Genomic DNA, 22,781 nt, shown 5'->3' with positions numbered 1-22,781 from the left:
CTTATACATGTATTACTTTTGCTTACATTTTATTTCAGAAAAACCAAAACAGAAACCAAGAAAGGTAAGTTACTTCAAGATTGATTTGATCACAAAATACATGACATGTGTGACAATGATAATTTGGGAGTTTAGTTTTAAATGCTATAGAATACCTTAGTAAAAGGAGTTAGTCTTGAAACCTAGTTCTCCAATTAGGATTACTGCACAGGAGAAACTGTTTCTATGTGTATTTTGTTTGGGTCAGGCTGCTTTATATGAATGTGAGCTATCCTTGGTCCTTTCGATTAACTTTTTTTATTTTATTGGGGTTTATTTTGTAGCCTTTTGATTTTGCATTCTGGTTTACATCTGTTGTTGTTGTTGTTTTTGTTGTTGTTGTGTGATTTATCAGTTACTTTGATCTTTCTAGTTTGGCTATAAAAACAAACAGTTGCGTCATGCCATCCGGAGACCGGAATCGGAATATATTGAGGAACCAATAGACAAACCCAAACCAGGCAAGGATTTCATCAAGAAGAACAGGGAAGAAGTGAAGAAGTACCAAGCAGACTGGGACAAAGAAAACTACAGTCGCAACAGCTTCAGGTCAGGTGCTACCTCGTCAGAAATTAAACCAGGCACAGTGACCTTGACCCAGGATCAGTTGAACGCTTTGCTGGCGACGGTTGGAAAGCTTAAACCTGGGGAGGGGAGCGGCTTGCGCATAAGCATTGGTATGTGTTGTTTTATTGTGTGTGTTTTTAAATTGAATAATGCTGGGTTGCTTGATCAGCCTGGGGAGTGAAATAGGTCTGTCAGTGTCACTGATTTGGATCAGATGAAAAATGTTCTTCAGACATGTAAATAAGCAGTGGCCCTATGACAACAACTCAAGACTGTTACTTCTTTGTTGCTTTTTATCTGTAAACATTGGAACTCAGACACTCTGCTGATTATTTGTCTTAGAATGATCTTTTTTGTCTGGATTACAGCTGAATTTTTACAGTAATACAAGACTGTTACCATATTTTCATGATGAGCCTGGTCAAATTTGTATGATTGATAATGATATGTTCTTCGTGAATTTTCTTCCTTGGAGATGCCAGAACGTACCCCAGGAATCTTCTTTGTTAAATTGTTTTTGCTTTGTTTGCAAAATATCAGAATATGTGACAAAAGGTTGCCACCATACTTGCAGATGCAGAAAACAACGCCCTGCACGTGGATTCTCCTCGTGACAACATGCCTAACTACAGTCGCCCTGACGCTGGCGACCAGGCCTCTGTGCAAGGGGAGGCCAGTATCTTTGACATGGCCAAGAGCAAACACCCGGGGCCAGAAGACTACAGAGACAGTTCTGGCTACAACAGGTTGGTCACTCTTTGGCATTATCATTGAGATCTGAGAAATATAGGGACATAAGCGCTCTGAATGAACATGACACATGCAACAAGAGTGAGAGTTATGCGTAACCAAACACTTCATCGTTGAGTTTTCCTCTGTTTTCAGTAGCAGTCGCTGACAGATTTTTGGGTCTCACAAAGCTGTTTTCAGTCACGTTCAAACAGGTTTTTATTCATTTGAGCAATGGCAGGATTCATTGATAGTGTATTAATCCACATCATCTGAATGATTACAAGCAAAAAGAAAATTGACAGAGAATTATCATGATGAATGTGAAGGTGGGTTTGACTGTAATTGATTGCTGCTGTGTGACTTACTTTTTTCATTATCAGTGAGGACAGGTCTGGTGGCAAAGAGGTACGGTTCAACGCAGGCAGGAACCAAGAACGGCAGGAGGCGCCCACTGCACCCTCTGCACCCCCACCCCTGGTACCATGGAAACACATGACAGTTGCAGAAAGGAAGCGTCTTCAGTGGGCCAGAGAGAAGGGTGAGCCCAAGCTGGACACTGGAATTGCAGTTAGTTTGGCAGCTTGTGTGAAAGTTAAAGTTGTGTGTGTATATGTGTGTCTGCGTGAATTATTTTGTTTTGTCCTACCATTTTCAGGCATGGGAATTGTCCGCCGAATGGCAAATTTTCGCCGAATTGTTTTGTTTGTTTTGCCGAAAAAGCCAAGTGTCCGCCCCAAAAAATAAATGGGGAAGGCAAAAATTTTTCTAAAAACTGAATTTGATGGCAAACTGTAAGCTCAGATGACACCAAATTGGGTCCTTTGGAGAAAAAAACGTTCCGGGGGAGCATGCCCCCGGACCCCCTAGTAGGGCTTTGGCGCTTCGCGCCGTCGACTTTGCTATCACTTACAAAATGTCAGCCTTTTTTACTTTTTTTTCAATTCCCATGCCTGCATTTTAAGTTTCAGAATGATAAACTGATTCTGAGTTTGACATAACTGCATTTATCACTATTATTCCTACTCCCCTCTACCCACCCCTATATTATACTCTAACTATGCTCTAACTATGCGTTCCATGTGATCTGGGTTCCTTACTCCCAGATTTGCCTGCCTTATTTCCTTTTTGCCCTTCAGACAGTGCTCCAACTCAACTCGTCTGTGTCTGTATGTTTCTCTGTCTGTTGAGTTCAGCTGAATTTGACAACCTATATTCAAACTGCAACCATGTTTGTATTTTCTGACAGCTGCGGAGGAAGAAGACCAGAAGAAGCGTAAAGGACCGGAGTATGACCCCTGGGGTCGCCCAGGGGGTGGGGCCCCGAGGCAAAAACAAGAATCAGACCCTGAGACAGGCGGCCAGTTCAAATCTAAAGGGGTATACTGTTACTTGGTGCCTTCTGATGCTGAAAGAAAGATTTGAGTTTGTTTGCATTCATGCATTGGCGTGTTTTTTTGTTTCCTTTATTAACTTGTCTGAGAAAATAAATTCTGTGTTTGTGTAGTTTTGAGATATAGAGCATGTATTTTAATTTGTGAATTATTCTGGAAGAGTTGTCAAAGTCTATGACATCAACGGCCTGTGGTATCAACAAGAGACTGATATAGCCAAGTGTTCCTTGTGCTGCTGTTAAAGTACTCATTTGGTGGTTTCCTTACCTGAGTTTACTTTTAGTATGGTGACATCTGTGTGCCATTGTTTCAGGATGAGAAGTTGCGGACAGCTGTTGACAACATTGAAGCAAAGTATGACAACTTTTTTAACCCACCGGAAAAAGGGAAAGAGAAGCCACGCTCCAAAGCAGCACGTCAGGAGAGCAACCCGGATGTGTGCAAAGAGATGGAAGAGGTGATACATTTATTTCGCATCAAAATGAATATGATGCTGACTGTAGAATGAAGAAGAAAAAGACTGTCAATAACTTTCCATGATGGAAGCTGCATTGTTGGTTAGATCACTGCACCTGAAAAGGGAGAAATAAGAAGACGAAAAAGGAAATATAACAATAAGTTGACTTGCTCACAGACCGAGTGATCTTGTTTTATCCCCCTGTTTTTGACAGAAAATATCCATGTCTGTTACAGGTTGAGAAGCTCCAGAAGGCCATTCACGACATCGAAGCCAAGTTCGGCAGTATTCTCAACTCGGCAGACAACGATCAACCTAGTTATCCCAGGGCAAAGAGAGATATACGTCAACCTGACAGACACTCTGACAAAGACTCAGGCGGCATTCCTGGCCTCGACAGTAGCTATGCCGGCGATTCCAAACAGAGAGACGGCAGGGCGCCTAAAGGCAAAAAACATCTTGATGACAGAGGCAACGCTAGACCCTCACGGCAACAGGACAGAGAAAAGTCCAGAGATAGAGACACCAGAGAGAGAAGGGACGGAGGGAAAACTGACCCTCGCAAAAGGGAGCCTAGTCGGGACGAGGGGAAAGAGAGAGAGAGGAGGAGCGAGCGACGTACCAGGGAGGATGATGAAAGAGTGGAGCGGGCGCAGGCTCTGGCCAGGGAGGAGTTGGAGCAGAAAGTGGCTGCAGCTTCTGGGCCAGCCGCCATGCAGTCTTCACTGTTTATGGGGGTAAGTTATAGCTGTTTTTATATTTAGTCAAGTTTTGACTAAATATTTTAACATCGAGGGGGAATCGAAACGAGGGTCGTGGTGTATGTGCGTGTGTGTGTGTGTGTCTGTGTGTCTGTGTGTGTGTGTGTGTGTGTGTGTGTGTAGAGCGATTCAGACTAAACTACTGGACCGATCTTTATGAAATTTGACATGAGAGTTCCTGGGTATGAAATCCCCGAACGTTTTTTTCATTTTTTTGATAAATGTCTTTGATGACGTCATATCCGGCTTTTCGTGAAAGTTGAGGCGGCACTGTCACGCCCTCATTTTTCAACCAAATTGGTTGAAATTTTGGCCAAGTAATCTTCGACGAAGCCCGGGGTTCGGTATTGCATTTCAGCTTGGTGGCTTAAAAATTAATTAATGACTTTGGTCATTAAAAATCTGAAAATTGTAAAAAAAAATAAAAATTTATAAAACGATCCAAATTTACGTTTATCTTATTCTCCATCATTTGCTGATTCCAAAAACATATAAATATGTTATATTCGGATTAAAAACAAGCTCTGAAAATTAAATATATAAAAATTATTATCAAAATTAAATTGTCCAAATCAATTTAAAAACACTTTCATCTTATTCCTTGTCGGTTCCTGATTTCAAAAACATATAGATATGATATGTTTGGATTAAAAACACGCTCAGAAAGTTAAAACAAAGAGAGGTACAGAAAAGCGTGCTATCCTTCTTAGCGCAACTACTACCCCGCTCTTCTTGTCAATTTCACTGCCTTTGCCATGAGCGGTGGACTGACGATGCTACGAGTATACGGTCTTGCTGAAAAATGGCAGCTACTTGACTAAATATTGTATTTTCGCCTTACGCGACTTGTTACATTTAGTCAAGTTTTGACTAAATGTTTTAACATAGAGGGGGAATCGAGACGAGGGTCGTGGTGTATGTGTGTGTGTGTGTGTGTGTGTGTGTCTGTGCGTGTGTGTGTGTCTGTGTGTGTCTGTCTGTCTGTCTGTCTGTGTGTGTCTGTGCGTGTGTGTGTGTAGAGCGATTCAGAGTAAACTACTGGACCGATCTTTATGAAATGTTACACGAGAGTTCCTGGGTAGGATATCCCCAGATATTTGTTTTTCATTTTTTCGATAAATTTCTTTGATGACGTCATATCCGGCTTTTTGTAAATGTTGAGGCGGCACTGTCACACCCTCATTTTTTAATAAATTTGATTGAAATTTTGTCCAAGCAATCTTCGACAAAGGCCGGACTTTGGTATTGCATTTCAGTTTGGTGGCTTAAAAACTAATGAATGAGTTTGGTCATTAAAAATCGAAAGCTTGTAATTTTTTTTGATTTTTTTTATTAAACGATCCAAAAACAATTTTATTTTATTCTTCGTCCTTTTCTGATTCCAAAAACATATACATATGTTATATTTGGATTACAAACAAGCTCTAAAAATTAAAAATATGAAAATTATGATTGAAATTAATTTTTCGAAATTGATATAAAAACAATTTAATCTTATTCCTTGTTTCTCTTTTTATATTTAGTCAAGTTTTGACTAAATATTTTAACATCGAGGGGGAATCGAAACGAGGGTCGTGGTGTATGTGCGTGCGTGTGTGCGTGCGTGCGTGTGTGTGTGTGTGTGTGTGTGTGTGTGTGTGTGTGTAGAGCGATTCAGACTAAACTACTGGACCGATCTTTATGAAATTTGACATGAGAGTTCCTGGGTATGAAATCCCTGAACGTTTTTTTCATTTTTTTGATAAATGTCTTTGATGACGTCATATCCGGCTTTTCGTGAAAGTTGAGGCGGCACTGTCACGCCCTCATTTTTCAACCAAATTGGTTGAAATTTTGGTCAAGTAATCTTCGACGAAGCCCGGGGTTCGGTATTGCATTTCAGCTTGGTGGCTTAAAAATTAATTAATGACTTTGGTCATTAAAAATCTGAAAATTGTAAAAAAAAATAAAAATTTATAAAACGATCCAAATTTACGTTTATCTTGTTCTCCATTATTTGCTGATTCCAAAAACATATAAATATGTTATATTCGGATTAAAAACAAGCTCTGAAAATTAAATATATAAAAATTATTATCAAAATTAAATTGTCCAAATCAATTTAAAAACACTTTCATCTTATTCCTTGTCGGTTCCTGATTCCAAAAACATATAGATATGATATGTTTGGATTAAAAACACGCTCAGAAAGTTAAAACAAAGAGAGGTACAGAAAAGCGTGCTATCCTTCTTAGCGCAACTACTACCCCGCTCTTCTTGTCAATTTCACTGCCTTTGCCATGAGCGGTGGCCTGACGATGCTACGAGTAAAATGGCATTGCGTTCAGTTTCATTCTGTGAGTTCGACAGCTACTTGACTAAATATTGTATTTTCGCCTTACGCGACTTGTTTTGTTTTTGTTTTGTTGTTGTGGTACAGGAGGCAGTATGTGTGTCTGTGTGCAAGAACTTTCCTTGCAGCAGTAGCATTAGCCTTTTTGTTTTCGGGTTCAGGGGCGGACGAGGGGGGGGGGGGGGGGGTCTGGGGTTTTCGGAACCCCCCCCCCCCCCCCCCCCAGCCAAATTTTTTTTTAAAAATAGTGTTTTTTGGGGTTGTTGGTGTTGTTTGGGGGTATTAATCAGGCTGATGGGGTCTATGTCGACCAAAAGAGTGGGATTCCCTGTAGGTGGAGTTCCTGGAGGGGGATTCCCTGTATACAGGGAATCCCACAGGGTGGAGTTTTTCAATAAAACTTGCAAACCATACTCGAATTTCTAAGAAATATAAAAAAAAGATTGAAAAACATCAAATTCTACCGATGTCGCCAAGCATCACGTGACTATCAGCGACACGCTACAGGAACTAAATCCTGTGGTATTCCCTGTATACAGGGAATCCCCCTCCAGGAACTCCACCTACAGGGAATCCCACTCTTTTGGTCGACATAGACCCCATCAGCATTAATCAGTGACAAAATCTGCTGCCTGAAACTGGTAATGATCATCCTCAGAATGCACCAGATTGCACCATTTTGCATCCTTTTTTTCAAAATTTTCCGGGGGTGCATGCCCCCGGACTCCCCTAGCATACTAGGCGCTTCGCGCCGTCGGTTTGGCGCTTCGCGCCTTCACACCCATATCTTCACAACATACTTTTGGAAACCCCCCCCATAAAATAAACTGATCCGCCCCTGGGGTTGGTATACTTTTGATAACGTGCTCGTCACATATGACAATCCCTCTGACTACAACCTCCGCTCACGCGCTGACAGTCGCAAACTGGAAACTATCGAGCGAAGCCTGCCTTCTTTTGGAGATCGCTCGTTTGCTTCTGCGGCTGCCATTGTCTGGAATTCTCTCCCTTCCTCCGTTCGCCATTCTGCTTCTAAGGACTCTTTCCGCAGTTCCCTTAAAACGCACCTTTTTTGCGAATCCTTGTAAATTGTCCTTGCCATCTTTATAGACTGTTAGAGGTGAAGTTAGATTCGTTGTTTGAATGTGTCTTTTTTGTATAGTTGCTTCAGCTTTGATTGAGCCATAGGGTTGTGTATGAAATTTGCATTTAGTCTTTCTTTTTCTTGCTGAGTGTATGTACAGTCTAGAGAGACGGACATGGTGTGAGCTTGTCCAGGGGGGTATATGAACATCTCAGTGGCAGGGGGATGGAAGCACTTGCTAATGAGTGGGAGTGTGTATGCGCGTGGTGTGCACGAGGATGTATGCACGTGAGTGATATTTGTAAATGTGTATTATTATAATATCATCTTTGTATTTATATTATTGAAATTGTTATATCTCGATGTACAGCGCTAAGAGCATAGTTAAATTTGTGAAGCGGCGCTATATAAGCTATCTTTATCCAAGCGGAGCGCGGGCGAAGCCCGCGCGTAGCGAGGTAGTTTTTTTTTTCATCTCCCAGCACTGAAAATTTTTTTGCCAAGTGGTGTCTGTCTGTGAACATTGTTCTAGAATTCATCTTTTAGCACAATATTAGCGACACTGTTTGGACAATTCTATTAAAATTAGGCGTACAAACTGATTTTGTTTCGGGGAATCCTCTCAGAGGATCAGAATTTTCATATAATATCATCGGAAGCTGTTACAACGGGAAAATGTGAAACTTTTGTCACTTTTTAACATGGAATTTCATCTTTGAGCGTTTCAAGCGGACTTTAATAAAATAGTTATTTGCGAATTAAGCAGCGGAAGACACTCACCGGTTCAACATGTGTATGGTCATTAAACGTCAAAACATTTCAGAAATGTGAGGGTGACTGGTTTGTAGCTGAAGAGTTTTTTTCTAAAGTGTGTTCTAAATACAAATGACGTACTGGTAATGATGTAATGAGTTGTTCTAATCTTGTTCTTGGAACTCTTGCTGTTCCAAGCTTGTTCTTAGCAAGTCTTGGTGACGAGAACAAAGACTATCAATGAAATCTTTAGAAATAACCTCTGACAACGACGACGATAACAACAACAACAAATGACATCGACGACGACGACAACAACAACAACAACAACAACAACAAAAACAACAACACGAGAACAACAACAATCACGACAACGAACATGACAACAACAACACCAACAACTACGACGACAACTACAACGACTGGGTTATGATGACATCACCAATGATTTATCAAATGTTCAGTGTCAAGGCTGTTAAAAAATCGTTAAATCCTATTTCTTCACTGATTCTTATGAAATTTTAAAGGTAGGTTTGTTGTCCCCAACTTATTTTCACTCCATACTTTTCCAGAAGAAAAACATAATTTTGGCAGTTAAAAACCGTTAAATTTCAATTCTTCACCGATATTTATGAAATTTTGTGGGTAGGTTCGTTGTCCCCAACTGATTTTCACTCTATACTTTTCCAGAAGAAAGACATAATTTTGGCAGTTAAAAAACGTTAAATTTCAATTCTTCACCTATCTTTATGAAATTTAGTGGGTGGGTCCGTTGTCCCAAACTGAATTTTAAGACATACTTTTCCAGACAAAAAACCTTATTTTTGGCAGTTAAAAACCGTTAAATCTCAATTCTTCATCGATATTTATGAAATTTTGTGGGTAGGTTCGTTGTCCCCAACTGATTTTCACTCCATACTTTTCCAGAAGAAAAACATAATTTTGGCAGTTAAAAACCGTTACATTTAAATTTTCACCTATCTTTATGAAATTTAGTGGGTGGGTCCGTTGTCCCAAACTGAATTTCAAGACAAACTATTCCAGTCAAAAAAACTTATTTTTGGCAGTTAAAAACCGTTAAGTCTCAATTCTACACCGATATTTATGACATTTTGTGGGTAGGTTTGTTGTCAGATTTGACATGATGGCAGAATTGAAAGTGTGAGATATCCTGATGTTTCACAATTTATGCTGCATAATTCAGCCCCATAGGCGCTTGAATTTTAGGTGGAGTTGGGTTTTTTTTCAGCCCAAACCAGTAACCCCCACATGGTTTTCATGTCCCTTTCTGAGAGACTTCAAGAAGTTTCAATTTGACGTCATGATTAGCCTGCCGCATTAGCAAGTATGAAAACACGTCATCGATGACACATTTTAAGACAGAGAGAGAGAGAGAGAGAGAGAGAGAGAGAGAGAGAGAATCATGTACACACAGATGGACGACTTCGCTTGGGGTATGTACTGCCCGGCAGTACACATCTACTTTATTATTATTATTATGTCAGCATTGTCTGATGTTGTAGAGACACAACAGTGATAGAGTTGATCTCTGTTATTTCATTGGGTGAAAATACCAGATACCAAATCTGCAAATTGTCCCACCTGTTGGTTCTTATTTTGTTTGACAGATTCATCCCACAAATGTACTTTCTGTCTCATTTGACTCGTTTTAGTTGCTTTTCTTGATGGAATTACCAATTTTTGTGAGGATCTGGATTCATGCTTGATTGATAATGTTTAAAGGCTGACATAGTCCTATTTAATTAGTTTAATTACTTCCAGGGCTTTTCCCATCGTTGCGGGGATGTATAAATTAAGCTTCCTGCAAAGTTTTAGGTTTGAAGTCCTTACCAATTACGAGAAATAATTCATTCTTTATTGCATTGTTTAGCAACAGTTCTCCAGGACTTGGGCTATTTTTAGACCGTTGACGTCGCGTTTGAGACTGTTCTGTTTACATTCGACACTTAATCAACACCACTTTGCAATACTGAAATAATTTTGTCGGTGTTCGAAAGCTACAGCCAATCGTTATTATATCCCCTTAGGTACAGTTTTATAACATTATTGGCATATGTAAACAATATGACTTGATTAATGAACGCTATGAATATGCCAGCCTTTAGCGTGATCAAGCATGCTGCTACTAAATCAAAATCTATATGTCCTTCCTTTTCTTTTGCCTTGGTTTAGTTTCTTTCATGGGATCTATAATTGTCTATTATTTTGTGTGATTGTTTCAGAAAACAGAGCCTGATAACACTCAGTTTTTGTCCAAGAAGGAGCAGGAGAAACGACGTTGGCTGGAGGAGTTGGGTGGGTCTATTCATGTTCTTTTTGTTGTAGAGTCTACTGTAGCTTTACAGGATGGGTAATTCAGTTTTTGGTGTTTGTGTGTGTGTGTGTGTGTGTGTGTGTGTGTGTGTGTGTGTGTGTGTGTGCGTGCGTATGTGTATGTTTGTGTGTGTGTATGTTTGTGTGTGTGTACATGTGACTGCTACTCCCTCTGTGTGTGTACGTTTGTGTGTGTGTGTACATGTGACTGCTACTCCCTCTGTGTGTGTACGTTTGTGTGTGTGTGTACATGTGACTGCTACTCCCTCTGTGTGTGTGAGACAATGACAAAAGGTGACGTTTTCATGTCAGTATGTCCCAAATGACATCACCAGTACATTTTTCATTCTATCTAATCTGTTTTCGTTCTATTTTTTCTAATAACATGCGTTAACAATTGATTGCCAACTGGAATGGAAGAGCACAAAAATTGTAACTTGATATGTAGTTTCTCTAGAGGGAAAACATCTTCCACTTTCATGTCAGTGTGTCCCATGCAACATACATTTGCCAAACAGCTATGTGTAAGGTGTGTAAGTAGATTATTTGTTAGTGGTATAGAACATACTGATCAACAATCAAAGTCAGTTTTCACATTCATGTTCTACCTATTTCTTATATGTTTATTCTTTTAGCAATGGTGAAATGTCAGCAATCGTGTGTCATTCGGGACAGTAGACATGACACCTGACCTTTTGTCACTGTCTCATATACGTTTGTGTGTGTGTGTCTCTGTGTGTGTATGCATGCACACCTTTGTGTCCGTTTGAGCATTTTACTTTTGGCAAAGTGCATTATGGCTGAAGAAAATGGGATTGTGTTTTGTTGTATTATTTGTGCTTTGCAAATCGAGATAAATCACATATTTTTTTCCCTTCTCTCTTTCTGATTCAAAATAATATTGTTTTGTTGCTGTCCCAGTTGCATGTGTTTGCACTTGTTGTTTCCATTGCATATTTAGCAGGGAGAAAAGCTGAGGAAAAGTTAAGCTTCATTGATAAATCTTGACAGTGCGAGTTTCTATATTGTTAATACCCTCACAACAAAGAAAGATCACTTAGATTGTGTCCACTCTTTTCACAGATCTTCAAAGAGAAGAGAAACGGCTGCAGAAGCAACGAGAGAAGCAAAAGCAGCGTGAAGGAGTGGACGATACTTGGGCTGACCGCTTTGTGGCTGAAGGGTCCAGACAACCGGCTCCCCCAGCACAGTCCCGTTCTCTGCAGCAGCAAGCACCACCACCCTACGCTTCCAACAATGCCTATGATGACAGGTGAGTGGGGGATAAGGGGTTTGGAGAGAGACCTTACAGAGAGTCGTTACAAACGCAGTTTTCATAAGTCTGGAGGTGACCTCCCTCGTGACCATTTCCTGTGTAAATGTGACACCTATTGTCTCACCCTGCATGACTACACTCCCGTAAAAACTTAGGTTCCGAGTTTGTTGAATATTGTTACTGTTTTGCATGGAATTTCCTGGATAATCTAGCTACTACAGAAGTAGTGTCGAGTACTTCATTAACCCCTTCACTGCCACAGTATAACAGCATTATCCGAATGGTCTATGGGAAAGAACTGTGTATAGAACCCCTACAAGTACTTGGACAGTGGTTACCTCCCATTTAGTTTTCAGAAATGTCCTGAAATGTTGTTGACACAAATCCCACGTATGAGATACGGTTATGGGCGTAGGGCAAACCGAAAATGACCACGTATTACATACGGGGTGGGCAGTGAAGGGGTTAATGTACCCTACCAGCATCAAGCATGTAGTTCAGTTTTATTGTTGCTGTTTTTAAATGGCAGAAAAGAGCATTGATTGTGCACTGTGGAGCCCCACCCCCCCCCCCCCCCCCCCCCTGCTCAATAAAACCACACACACAAAAACCCACAAAAAACACCTGAGAATATCAGATCTTAAAACGGAGGGAGTCTTTAACTGGGGGTAAATGTACAGAGGTTGTGAACAGAAAGTTAGGCAAAGCAGGGTCTATAAAAAGGAGGGTGGGGTGGAGGGGACCACTGTAATGGATGTTTGTCTCGTTTTTGTTTCCTTTGAGCGATTCTACGTTGTGCCTCTTGTTCTTGCAGACCCGTGGGCTCGTCAAGGATGAGTGAAAGGGAGGATAGAGGACTTCCCCCTGCTGCCATGAGAACCTCCATGGCTATTGGGGTAAGTTTTTCTTGGGCTACATTCACAAATGGTTTTATTGCGAGAAGGCCAGAGTGCTTACACCTTGCTTACAAAATGCAGGCAGAATGTTTTGCAAGGCATCACAAACTGGTCTGTGTCATCTCTTTTATTGGTTTTGGAAGAATTATATTTGCTGGGCATTGGTTGAGACCGGGTATATGCTATGTTGTGAGAATATTTGGCCTGTATTACTGGTGAAATGTAATGTTTGGCGTACATGAGGCATCCGAAATGACTGGGGAGCTGCTCTGTTGCTGCTAGCTTTCCACTGGGAGGAAGCGACCCTCATTTTTCAGTGATGGGGGCTATAAAGTAATGAAAATGCAAAATGACGTAACTGGTTTCCTTTACTTGCAGTTTCCATTTTATGCACAAACCATTATATCCCTGTCTTTTACTCAAAGGCTTTTTCAAGATGTTCAGTGTCACATGGAGCTGGTATTCTTTTTCTCTTTTTTTTTATCAGATTTTGTTAGATTCTTACTGGTGGAGACTAAGGGTGATTCGCTTGTAAGAGGCTGCTTGTTTTGTTCAAGGAAAGACTGTATTTTGTTTTATGAAATCAAACAATGAAACTGGGAAGGATAGATGTGTTGTGTTGTACAGGACGCTGCGCCAAATCTTGACAGGATAGAGCAGAGACAGGCCGAAGAAAAGCGCCTTTGGCTGGAAGACCTCAGTGAGTGAACTAATTTTTTTAATTCAAATGTACAACCGATGTAGATGGTGACGCTCCAGTGAAAAACTTCCATAACGGCATCAAGAAAAAAAATGAACACAAAAAATGTCAAAAAATATAATTATGAGATGTGTCAAGTCTGGTTCTATTTCACTTTTGGAAACATTTTGCACACAAAGTCCATGCTTGTGAACTTTGGAGTCAATTGAATATCTTAGTGACACTCAACACATCTCTTAGGTCAGTCTCACTGTAGTCTGTATAGCTCTGTCAGAGTTTCTGCTCGGAGAGCATCTTTTATCCCATTCTGTAAGTAAATGATATTTGTTAAAGCCATTACTTTCTCAAGAAGTAAGTGAGATATATGGACACACTATCACTGACAGTACCAACGCATTTCAGACAAACAGCGGGAAGAGCAGCGAGACGCTCGCATGCAACTCAAGAACAAGCAGCGAGGGTTGGAGGACACCTGGGCTGACCGCTTCAGCAAACAAGATCCTCGCACCACAGCGGCTGCCGGACTCAGCCCTCGCAACCCCCCTGCCCCCTACCAACCAGCGCCCAGCGCTTACAGCGACCATAACCGTATTAATAGCGCGCCGCAGCCTGAAGTTACTAATTCTATGGATGAATCCAAGTGAGTTGTTGTGATTCGTATTAGTTTCTCACCGTGTTTGGAGCAATTTTTTTATCAACAAATATGTGTTTGTGTTGCAGCATTTCCCCCCCCCCCCCCCCCCCCCCCCAAAAAAAAATAGTCTGTTTACGGTAACATAGGCAAAAAAAATAGGGTCGGTAGGTCGGGATTTTTATTTTTTAAATTTTTTCTTTTTTTCTCAAAAAACCCATATTTTTAAGTTATTTTGCCAAAAAACACAAACTTTTTTATTTTTTTATTTTTTAAATTTTTTAAATTTTTTTCTCCCCCCAAATGCCCCCAAAAAGTCTAGGGTCGCGCGAAAAAATAGGGTCGGTCGGGATACCGTAAACAGACTATTTTTTTTGTGTGGCCTTATTAATATTTGTTTGTACAGTGGACGCCGCTTAATAGAACCGCGGTTAATAGAGCCAGCCGCTTATAAAAGCCGATTTCAGACGGTCCGGATTTATCACTATATCTTATGTATTAGAAAAAGCCGGTTAATAAACCCAACCCGCCGCTTATTAAAGCCAGTTTTCTCAGAGAAATCACGTAGTTTGTGACTAAAACTCACATTATCTTGTTCTTGTAATCGCTCAAGTCATAGGCCTATTTATGTCCACGCTCACGCGTATCACAAAGTAACCGAGTTCAGAAAAGAATGTCAGTCAATAAAAACCGCACGTGTTGAGTTCATAAATTGTGTAGCTTTGATGAAGAGATGCCACCCCCACCGCCTTCAAACCCAGAGATGAGGCAAATAATGACCCGCCTTCGATCTGGTCTGGAAAGTCGTGGTTACAGCATGGAAGAATTTGAACCATTCGCAGACTCAGTGAGAGAACTGATGTGGAAGACGACCAACAAACAAACACTCATAAAATCGTTCTTCTCTGCCGAGTAATGATTCGTGGCGGTGACAGTGAAATTATTGATGTACCGAAGTGATCAAAGTACACGTACATGTACATGATTAAAACAAAAGTTTAACATCCTTCGTGAAGTTTTGTTTAGATTCAAACAAGTGTAAATGACGAAAGAAATTACTGAGTGACGTAAACAAAAGAGAAGATTTCTTTTCTTTTAAAAAATGACGTATTCCTGGACCGCCGGTTAATAAATCCGCCGCTTATTAAAGCCATTTTTCGTCGGTCCAGAAGTGGCTTTATTAAGCGGCGACCACTGTATTATTGTCTCTGTACCATGTAGCAGAACAGAGAGAGAGAGAGATGTGACAGGGTGACACAGTAGTCCCCCTTGTCACAGGCAGTTGCTCTGCATTGATGGAGTTGTTTCCTCGCCAAAGCATGAACTATTTGTAGTAGCTGAAGACAGCACACCAGTGAGATGTTGAGTAGCTGTTTGTGATGGGGTCTGGCTGCGGTTGTCACCTTGTATGCTCTTGGGAAGCTAAGTGTACCCTTGGCAGTTTTTATGGGGCTATTGAATAATAGCTAAAATCTCAATCCTGTTTGCTGGTGATTCTTGTGCTTCAGGCACTTGGTTTCCAGAATTACGCTGTAGCGTACAATTCTAAATTGAAATGCTTTGTTTGTATACATGGGATGGTTTTGACTGTGACAGGACTCACCTGAGAGGTCAGAACATACACATGGATAATGTCACAAGGCGAGAGCAGGAGGACAAGCGACGGAAACACCTGGAATATCAGGTACTCGCTCTGTAACTAAGCACAATGCATAGAAAAACGCTTCATTTTTACATTTAGTCAAGTTTTTACTAAATGTTTTAACATAGACGGGGAATCGAGACGAGGGTCATGGCGTATCTATGTGTGTATGTGTAGAGCGATTCAGACAAAACCACTGAACCGATCTTCATGAAACTTGACATGAGAGTTCCTGGGTATGATATCCCCAGACGTTATTTTCATTTTTCGATAAATGTCTTTGATGACGTCATATCCATCTTTTAGTGATAGTTGAGGCGGCACTGTCACTCCCTCATTGTTCAACCAAATTGATTGAAATTTTGGTCAAGCAATCTTTGACTCAGTCCAGACTTTGGGATTGCATTTTAGCTTGGAAGCTTACAAATTAGTTAATTAGTTTGCTCATTAAGGTTGTCATTAAAAACGATTTTTCACTTACAGATTAAAAAATCATTGCATTGTATTCCTCGTCTTTTCCTGAATTAAAAAATATATAGAAATGTTATGTTTAATTGAAAAACGCGCTCAGAATTAAAAAAAATATGTCGAGTATAATGTTCGCATGCTTCACAGAAACGAACGTGACCCGTCTCGGTCTTCGGGAAATGTAGCCAAGACTATCTGTTGTAGTCTTGGCGATGACTGGTTTTTGATGTTGATCTTTTTGTCTGATGCCTACAGATTGACTTAATGTTTTTATATCGCTTCACGCGACTTGTTTGTTACTCCACCTGCTTGTTTTAAAATATTTGATGCATGTTTGTAACAAAATGGTTGGATATCAATTCTAGATGCAAGAATGAGATGTCCATTGACAATGCAAATAAGAGCAAGCTACATTTATTTGAGATGCACTTGTGGTTCAAGAACTGTTTCAAGCGTGAAATCTGAAACAGTCTGCTGATGTTCCAAAATGAAGATCAACTAATGAATAGAAGATTTAATGTTCAACATTGACCATGTTTTGAATTCAATTTCATTAATCGTTCTTTGGGATTCTTTTGTTTGTCACAAATAATGCTGATTGAGTGTTGGCTACTTTTGAGTTTTGCATGGTCAATGCAATAAGTTTTCAGCTACTAGTATTTTATGAAAACTAAAATGGTTCTTTTCTTTAGGAAGCGATCAAGGCACAGATTGAAGAGAAGGCGAAGATAAAACGGGAGGAGCGAGAAAGAAGATGGAAGGACGAGATAGAGGAGGAGAAAAAGTTCAAGACAGAGAGAGACGCCTTACAGACTCAGCTTGTGGTTGAAGAAAACAAGACCAAACAGAAGGAGGTGAGAGCTGTGTGTGTTGTCTGGCTTCAGGCTCCTGGAGCTGTACTTTTCCCAGTGATGTTGTAAGGCGGGGGTCCAGTAGCTCAGTGGGTAGAGCACTCCATGGACTTGTAATCTGCAGGTCATGGGTTCGAATCATGGCCGGGCTCGACACAGGTCAACTTTATGTGCAAGCTCTGAGATGTTATCCAGGTCTCACCCTGTGTCACCACTGTGGCACGTGAAAGACCTTGGTCATTCTGCCAGACGTGCAGGTGGCCGATGACACCTAAACACGCACACACATGGGGTAGGGCGACTCTGTTACTGCCAGCTTTCCACTGAGAGGGATATAGGGCGGGGATATAGCTCAGTTGGTAGCGCGCTGGATTTGTATTCAGTTGGCCGCTGTCAGCGTGAGTTCGATCCCAGGTTCGGCGGAAATTTATTTCACAGAGTCAACTTTGTGTGCAGACTCTCTTCGGTGTCCGAACCTCCCCCCGTGTACACTACATTGGGTGTGCACGTTAAAGATCCCACGATTGACAAAAGGGTCTTTCCTGGCAAAATTGCTTAGGCACAGTTAATAATTGTCTACCTATACCCGTGTGACTTGGAATAATAGGCCGTGAAAGGTAAATATGCGCCGAAATGGCTGCAATCTACTGGCCGTATAAAATTTCATCTCACACGGCATCACTGCAGAGCGCCTAGAACTGTACCCACGGAATATGCGCGATATAAGACTCATTGATTGATTGATTGATTGATTGAGAGAAAGCAACCCTAATTTCCCAACGCGGCACAATAAAGTATTGAAAATGACGTGAAAATGGATTGAGGATCACTGTTAATATGGTGAACAGGGTTTGCAGTGTTTGGCTCCCGGTGCAAGACACTATGTTTAACTTTTGTTAGGCAAATAGTGTTCTTTATTTTGGCAAGATGAACATTTAAAAGAACTTGTGACATGCTAGACAGCATGAGGTGATAAAAATACAATAATTAGTTCTTACGGGATCATGCCCTCCACATGAAATAATCAGTGCTTATGGGTATCCCATCTGTAGCAAACATACTCTGGAAGTGTGTCTGCCATTGTTTCTTTGATCAAAAAGATTCCAAGCAGGATTGTTAGCCTGAATGCTTATCAATGCTAGAATGCCAAAGGTTTGTGGTGTTGAAATGTCCTCTGTAAAAAGTTATTTATATATTATTCAACCTGTGCCTGGCCTGTCTGAAAACACCTCCGCTTGAGGGGTTTTGCTGCCAGCGTGGTGAAGATAAAGAGGGAACATTTTTTCTGCCCGTGCGGCAGCAAGCAGGATTTCTCTGAACTGTATTACTGTATGTGTGTGTTTGATTTTCAACAAAAAATCTTGCGTTCATCAGGAGGCCCGACAACGCCAGGTGGAGCATCTGAAGTCCATGATGGACGCAGAACAGGGGCGTGCACAAGAGGAACGGATGATCAAACGTCTGAACACACTTCAAAAAGCTGGTCATGACGTGTCCGGCCTGAAGGCACACTACGAAGGTCAGTAGTCTTTTTACATTCACCAGTATTTTTGTCGTTCAATTTGTGTGTGTTTGTTGTGTGTTGTATTTGATTTACTGCATGCTCCTTGCACTGTAGTAGCCCTATAGCTGTCACTTTTATGTGGGATTTTTATTGTCAAACAAAATTCCAAAGCAACGTAGCCTATGGTCTACACACATTTCTGAGAAAAAAATCGGTGTTTTTTTTCACTGTAAGAGATTGGGAATTTATTTCGTTTTGTTTTGGTTCTGACTTGCATGCTGCTATTTATTTTTGCCTTTACTCAATGGTGCATGGTTTTCCTTTTTTAAATTTTTTTTTGTATCAAACCCTTAAAACTGCATGGGGAAAAAATGTCCTCTAACATCATGTTTTGTCTTTTGTCTAAAAGAAACAACAACCATGGGTTTGTATGATTTTGTCTAAGCAGAAAAAATGCATGTATTTCTTTGTTTATTTGTTTAACTTTTTGACTTGATATTCTAGTTTGAATTTGTTTGCTTTACACTCACCTACAAGAATGGTAGGCTTAGACTTGAGATAACAATTTCAGGGTGAAAGTATGCATACAGCCATTTTGAAGATTCTGTTGAAGGCAACAAGTTTTTATTTTAGATAAAAGTAAGTTGTAGCCTACTACTAACATCCCTCCTATGTTAAACAACGTAGTTGCAAAAGCAGTTGGGGGACAGGTGTGACTATGGCGGAACCTACATCTATATATATATACGACTTGTGTGTGTGTGTGTGTGTGTGTGTGTGTGTGTGTGTTCGCGATGCACGGCCAAAGTTCTCGATGGATCTGCTTCAAATTTGGTGGGCATATTCAGGTAGACCCCGGACACAACCTGGTCGATGAGAATTTTCAACACGTGCTCTCAGCCCGCAGCGCTGAACCGATTTTTGTTTTTCTGTTCATCTTCCCAGATCCATTCCGGGCGGGGATGTAGCTCAGTCGGTAGCGCGCTGGATTTGTATCCAGTTGGCCGCTGTCAGCGTGAGTTCGTCCACACGTTCGGCGAGAGATTTATTTCTCAGAGTCAACTTTGTGTGCAGACTCTCCTCGGTGTCCGAACACCCCCGTGTGTACACGCAAGCACAAGACCCAGTGCGCACGAAAAAGATCCTGTAATCCATGTCAGAGTTCGGTGGGTTATAGAAACACGAAAATACCCAGCATGCTTCCTCCGAAAACGGCGTATGGCTGCCTAAATGGCGGGGTAAAAAACGGTCATACACGTAAAATTCCACTCGTGCAAAAAACACGAGAGTGCACGTGGGAGTTTCAGCCCACGAACGCAGAAGAAGAAGAAGATCCATTACCAGTAACTCTTCCTTATCTTCTCCAGTGTTTTGCGTTTATCTCCCTTCCTTCGTGTGGCGTCAATCCATATTCCCGTTACTATTTTTAGAAGGTCACTGTCCACAACGCTTTCATTCCGGCGAAGCCGGATATTCCCGTTACTATTTTTAGAAGGTCACTGTCCACAACGCTTTCATCCCGGCAAAGCCGGGTATTCCTCTACTTCTTCCCAGCGAAGCCGGGTATTCGGCTCTACTTTTTCCCGGCAAAGCCGGGTATCATTCGGCTCTACTTCTTTCCGGCGAAGCCGGGTACCCGGCGAAGCGGGTATTCATTCTAGTGCTGCATATATGTATACAAATCTGTGCCCTTGCTTTCTGTAGATCCAGCCCCATACATAGGCAGGATTTCAACATCCAGACAGACGGTCGCACAGTCTGTCTATGGAGGTAGAATTTGTGCAGCAAGGAGTGGGTTTTCTGAGTGACTTTAAAATGTGGCTAATGCTTGCACAGGTTCCAGACTCACGGTGTTACACAGTTGCCTCCCTTTACAGTTGCAGTTCTCACTAATTTCCCAGCCTTTCAAACCCCTTTTCTCCTGTACTGCAAGCCCTGAGGATGTTTGCTCCCAACCATGCCTTTGTCCTTAATGATGCTGATGTCCCCTGTTTTACCTCTGATATTTTATTTGTTCATTTTCATTATTTAATTGCCCAATCGCTTGGAAACTCAGGTCGTTTTCTTCCAGATTTGGGCCGGCTACACAAGTGTGTTTGTGTTAAGGTGTAAACAGCCACCTGCTCTTGATGATGGAGATCTTTTACATACCACTTTGGTGACACAGGGATGGGACATGGATACCATCTCTGGGTCTGCACATAAAGTTGACCAAAGTCTGTCCTGGCCCCAATTCGATCCCATGACCTGTGGATCACAGGTCCAGTGCGGGCGGGGATGTGGCTCAGTCGGTAGCGCGCTGGATTTGTATCCAGTTAACCGCTGTCAGCGTGAGTTCGTCCCCACGTTCGACGAGAGATTTATTTCTCAGAGTCAACTTTGTGTGCAGACTCTCCTCGGTGTCCGAACACCCCCGTGTGTACACGCAAGCACAAGACCAAGTGCGCACGAAAAAGATCCTGTAATCCATGTCAGAGTTCGGTGGGTTATAGAAACACGAAAATACCCAGCATGCTTCCTCCGAAAACGACGTATGGCTGCCTAAATGGCGGGGTAAAAAACGGTCATACACGTAAACTTCCACTCGTGCAAAAAACACGAGTGTACATGGGAGTTTCAGCCCACGAACGCAGAAGAAGAAGAAGACAGGTCCAGTGCTCTAGCAACTGAGCTACCCCCCCCCCTTATTGTGTCGATCTGAAAAGAGACATGCGAAGGAAGATGCTTTTGTCCTAATTGGTGATGTGCTGCCTTCACAGTATGCATGGATCCGGGATCCCCCACTTCTCAAAACATTCCAAGTTTGTTCCCTGGCTTAACTTGCACATTGTCTTTATTAACAAGGCTTTTGATCAGTTTGTTGGGGTGTTGAAACATTGCATGGCATTTAATTGTTTGGTTTAACTTCACGCCGGGGTAAGCTATAGGCCACAAAATCACACTGGCAGTATTCTGAAGTCATGAAGTCGACAAGGTTTTGAGTGCAAAAGGTGTGTATATCCCAAAAGTAATTAATACCGGTACAAATTGAAAACAGAAGCCTTCAAATTCAAACCGCTACCAATTGATCATCGATCCCATGCAATCGTGAATCCACAGAGACCCAAAAACCATCCCTGGCTTCGATAATTATGACGCAGTATTAATTTGTTTGGGAGATACACACCTAAATTTCCACTCGAAACCTGGTTGACGTTGGGACTATACAGAATGCTGCCGTACAACACAGTGTTTTTTTGTGGCGTACAGCGTTTACCGGCGTGTACTTTAAGCAGCCATCTGCTACATGCATTGAGAGAAATGTTTTCATATCCTACAATAACTAATGTGCTCAGATTTCAGAGCTGGGAAATCTTTGTTTGCTCACGTTTATCACTGCGTTCTATATATTGGGAGGAAACATGGGGTAAAATACTATCCAGTAGCACCTGCATTTCCCAGCTGTTCACTAACCTTGGTGTTGCTTTGTTTTTGTAATGACAGTAGGTTTAACACCTGGATATTTACTGATACAAGACATGTACTAACTTTGTTGGTAATCTGATACACCAATTAATCCTTATTTGTATTGAAAAACAATGGGTAAAACCACATCAATCTTCCAGTTTAATTGTTAGCTGAAGAAATGTTGGAGTGACTCAGCTTTTATTTTTTTTATTTTTAAAATTTTTTATTTTACACTTATTTATTTTTTACAAGGACAACACAAGCAAACAATGAGGACATTATGAACGTACTACCTGCTTAATAATAATACAGTCAAATAATAAAACAGTCAAAGAAAAAACAAAACAAAAAAAACAAAATAAAAACAAAACAAACAAAGACATATATATATATACACAGAAATCATCACATCTCTGCACAACCTAGCGTACTACCTAACCAACTTTTCATATGAGGACCATAATTCTACTGCTTTTCTGTATCATCTTGAAACATTAATATCCCCAGCATTCTACTTTTAAAGTGTATACATGCTTATAATAAAGTTCATTTTGCATGTGGATTATTTACTAACAAGAAACACTCCAAGGTTTAGAAGAATTCCTTTGCAGGTAAGAGAGTACAAAGAAGATGGTGATTACCGATTCATGTTTGCTTGTTCTGTTTTATTCAAACAATTAGTTTTAACTTCTGGCCCTTCACGCACCACCCCCCCCCCCCCCTCCCCTCCCTTCTCCTTCCACTCAATATAGTCAATTGTAACTGTCTTCATCCATGAGCCACCCCCCGCGGGTTAGGGGGAAGAATTTACCCGATGCTCCCCAGCATGTCGTAAGAGGCGACTAACCGATTCTGTTTCTCCTTTTACCCTTGTTAAGTGTTTCTTGTATAGAATGTAGTCAATGTTTGTAAAGAT

At 41.1% G+C, this 22,781-nt stretch overlaps 1 protein-coding gene across 4 annotated transcripts in view; it reads left to right on the top strand.

Annotated features, from left to right (window-relative positions):
* Positions 1 to 22,781, top strand: part of LOC138963981 (coiled-coil domain-containing protein 66-like) — a 43,847-nt gene that overhangs the window by 1,381 nt on the left and 19,685 nt on the right. For 2 of the 4 annotated variants that reach the window (XM_070335843.1, XM_070335840.1), the window contains exons 3-18: positions 39 to 64; positions 413 to 716; positions 1,181 to 1,352; positions 1,719 to 1,876; positions 2,585 to 2,715; positions 3,043 to 3,186; positions 3,423 to 3,923; positions 10,360 to 10,432; positions 11,534 to 11,723; positions 12,541 to 12,622; positions 13,250 to 13,322; positions 13,725 to 13,962; positions 15,550 to 15,637; positions 16,756 to 16,917; positions 18,289 to 18,433; positions 18,828 to 18,842. In XM_070335843.1, the coding sequence (XP_070191944.1) occupies positions 39 to 64; positions 413 to 716; positions 1,181 to 1,352; positions 1,719 to 1,876; positions 2,585 to 2,715; positions 3,043 to 3,186; positions 3,423 to 3,923; positions 10,360 to 10,432; positions 11,534 to 11,723; positions 12,541 to 12,622; positions 13,250 to 13,322; positions 13,725 to 13,962; positions 15,550 to 15,637; positions 16,756 to 16,917; positions 18,289 to 18,433; positions 18,828 to 18,842 (2,502 nt within the window). The remainder of the gene's footprint in view (positions 1 to 38; positions 65 to 412; positions 717 to 1,180; positions 1,353 to 1,718; positions 1,877 to 2,584; positions 2,716 to 3,042; positions 3,187 to 3,422; positions 3,924 to 10,359; positions 10,433 to 11,533; positions 11,724 to 12,540; positions 12,623 to 13,249; positions 13,323 to 13,724; positions 13,963 to 15,549; positions 15,638 to 16,755; positions 16,918 to 18,288; positions 18,434 to 18,827; positions 18,843 to 22,781) is intronic. The other 2 variants (XM_070335842.1, XM_070335841.1) reach the window with 2 other exon arrangements.

Source organism: Littorina saxatilis, linkage group LG4 (assembly GCF_037325665.1).
Source record: "Littorina saxatilis isolate snail1 linkage group LG4, US_GU_Lsax_2.0, whole genome shotgun sequence".
Taxonomy (NCBI): Eukaryota; Metazoa; Mollusca; class Gastropoda; order Littorinimorpha; family Littorinidae; genus Littorina; species Littorina saxatilis.
This window is presented reverse-complemented; position numbering and strand designations above follow the sequence as displayed.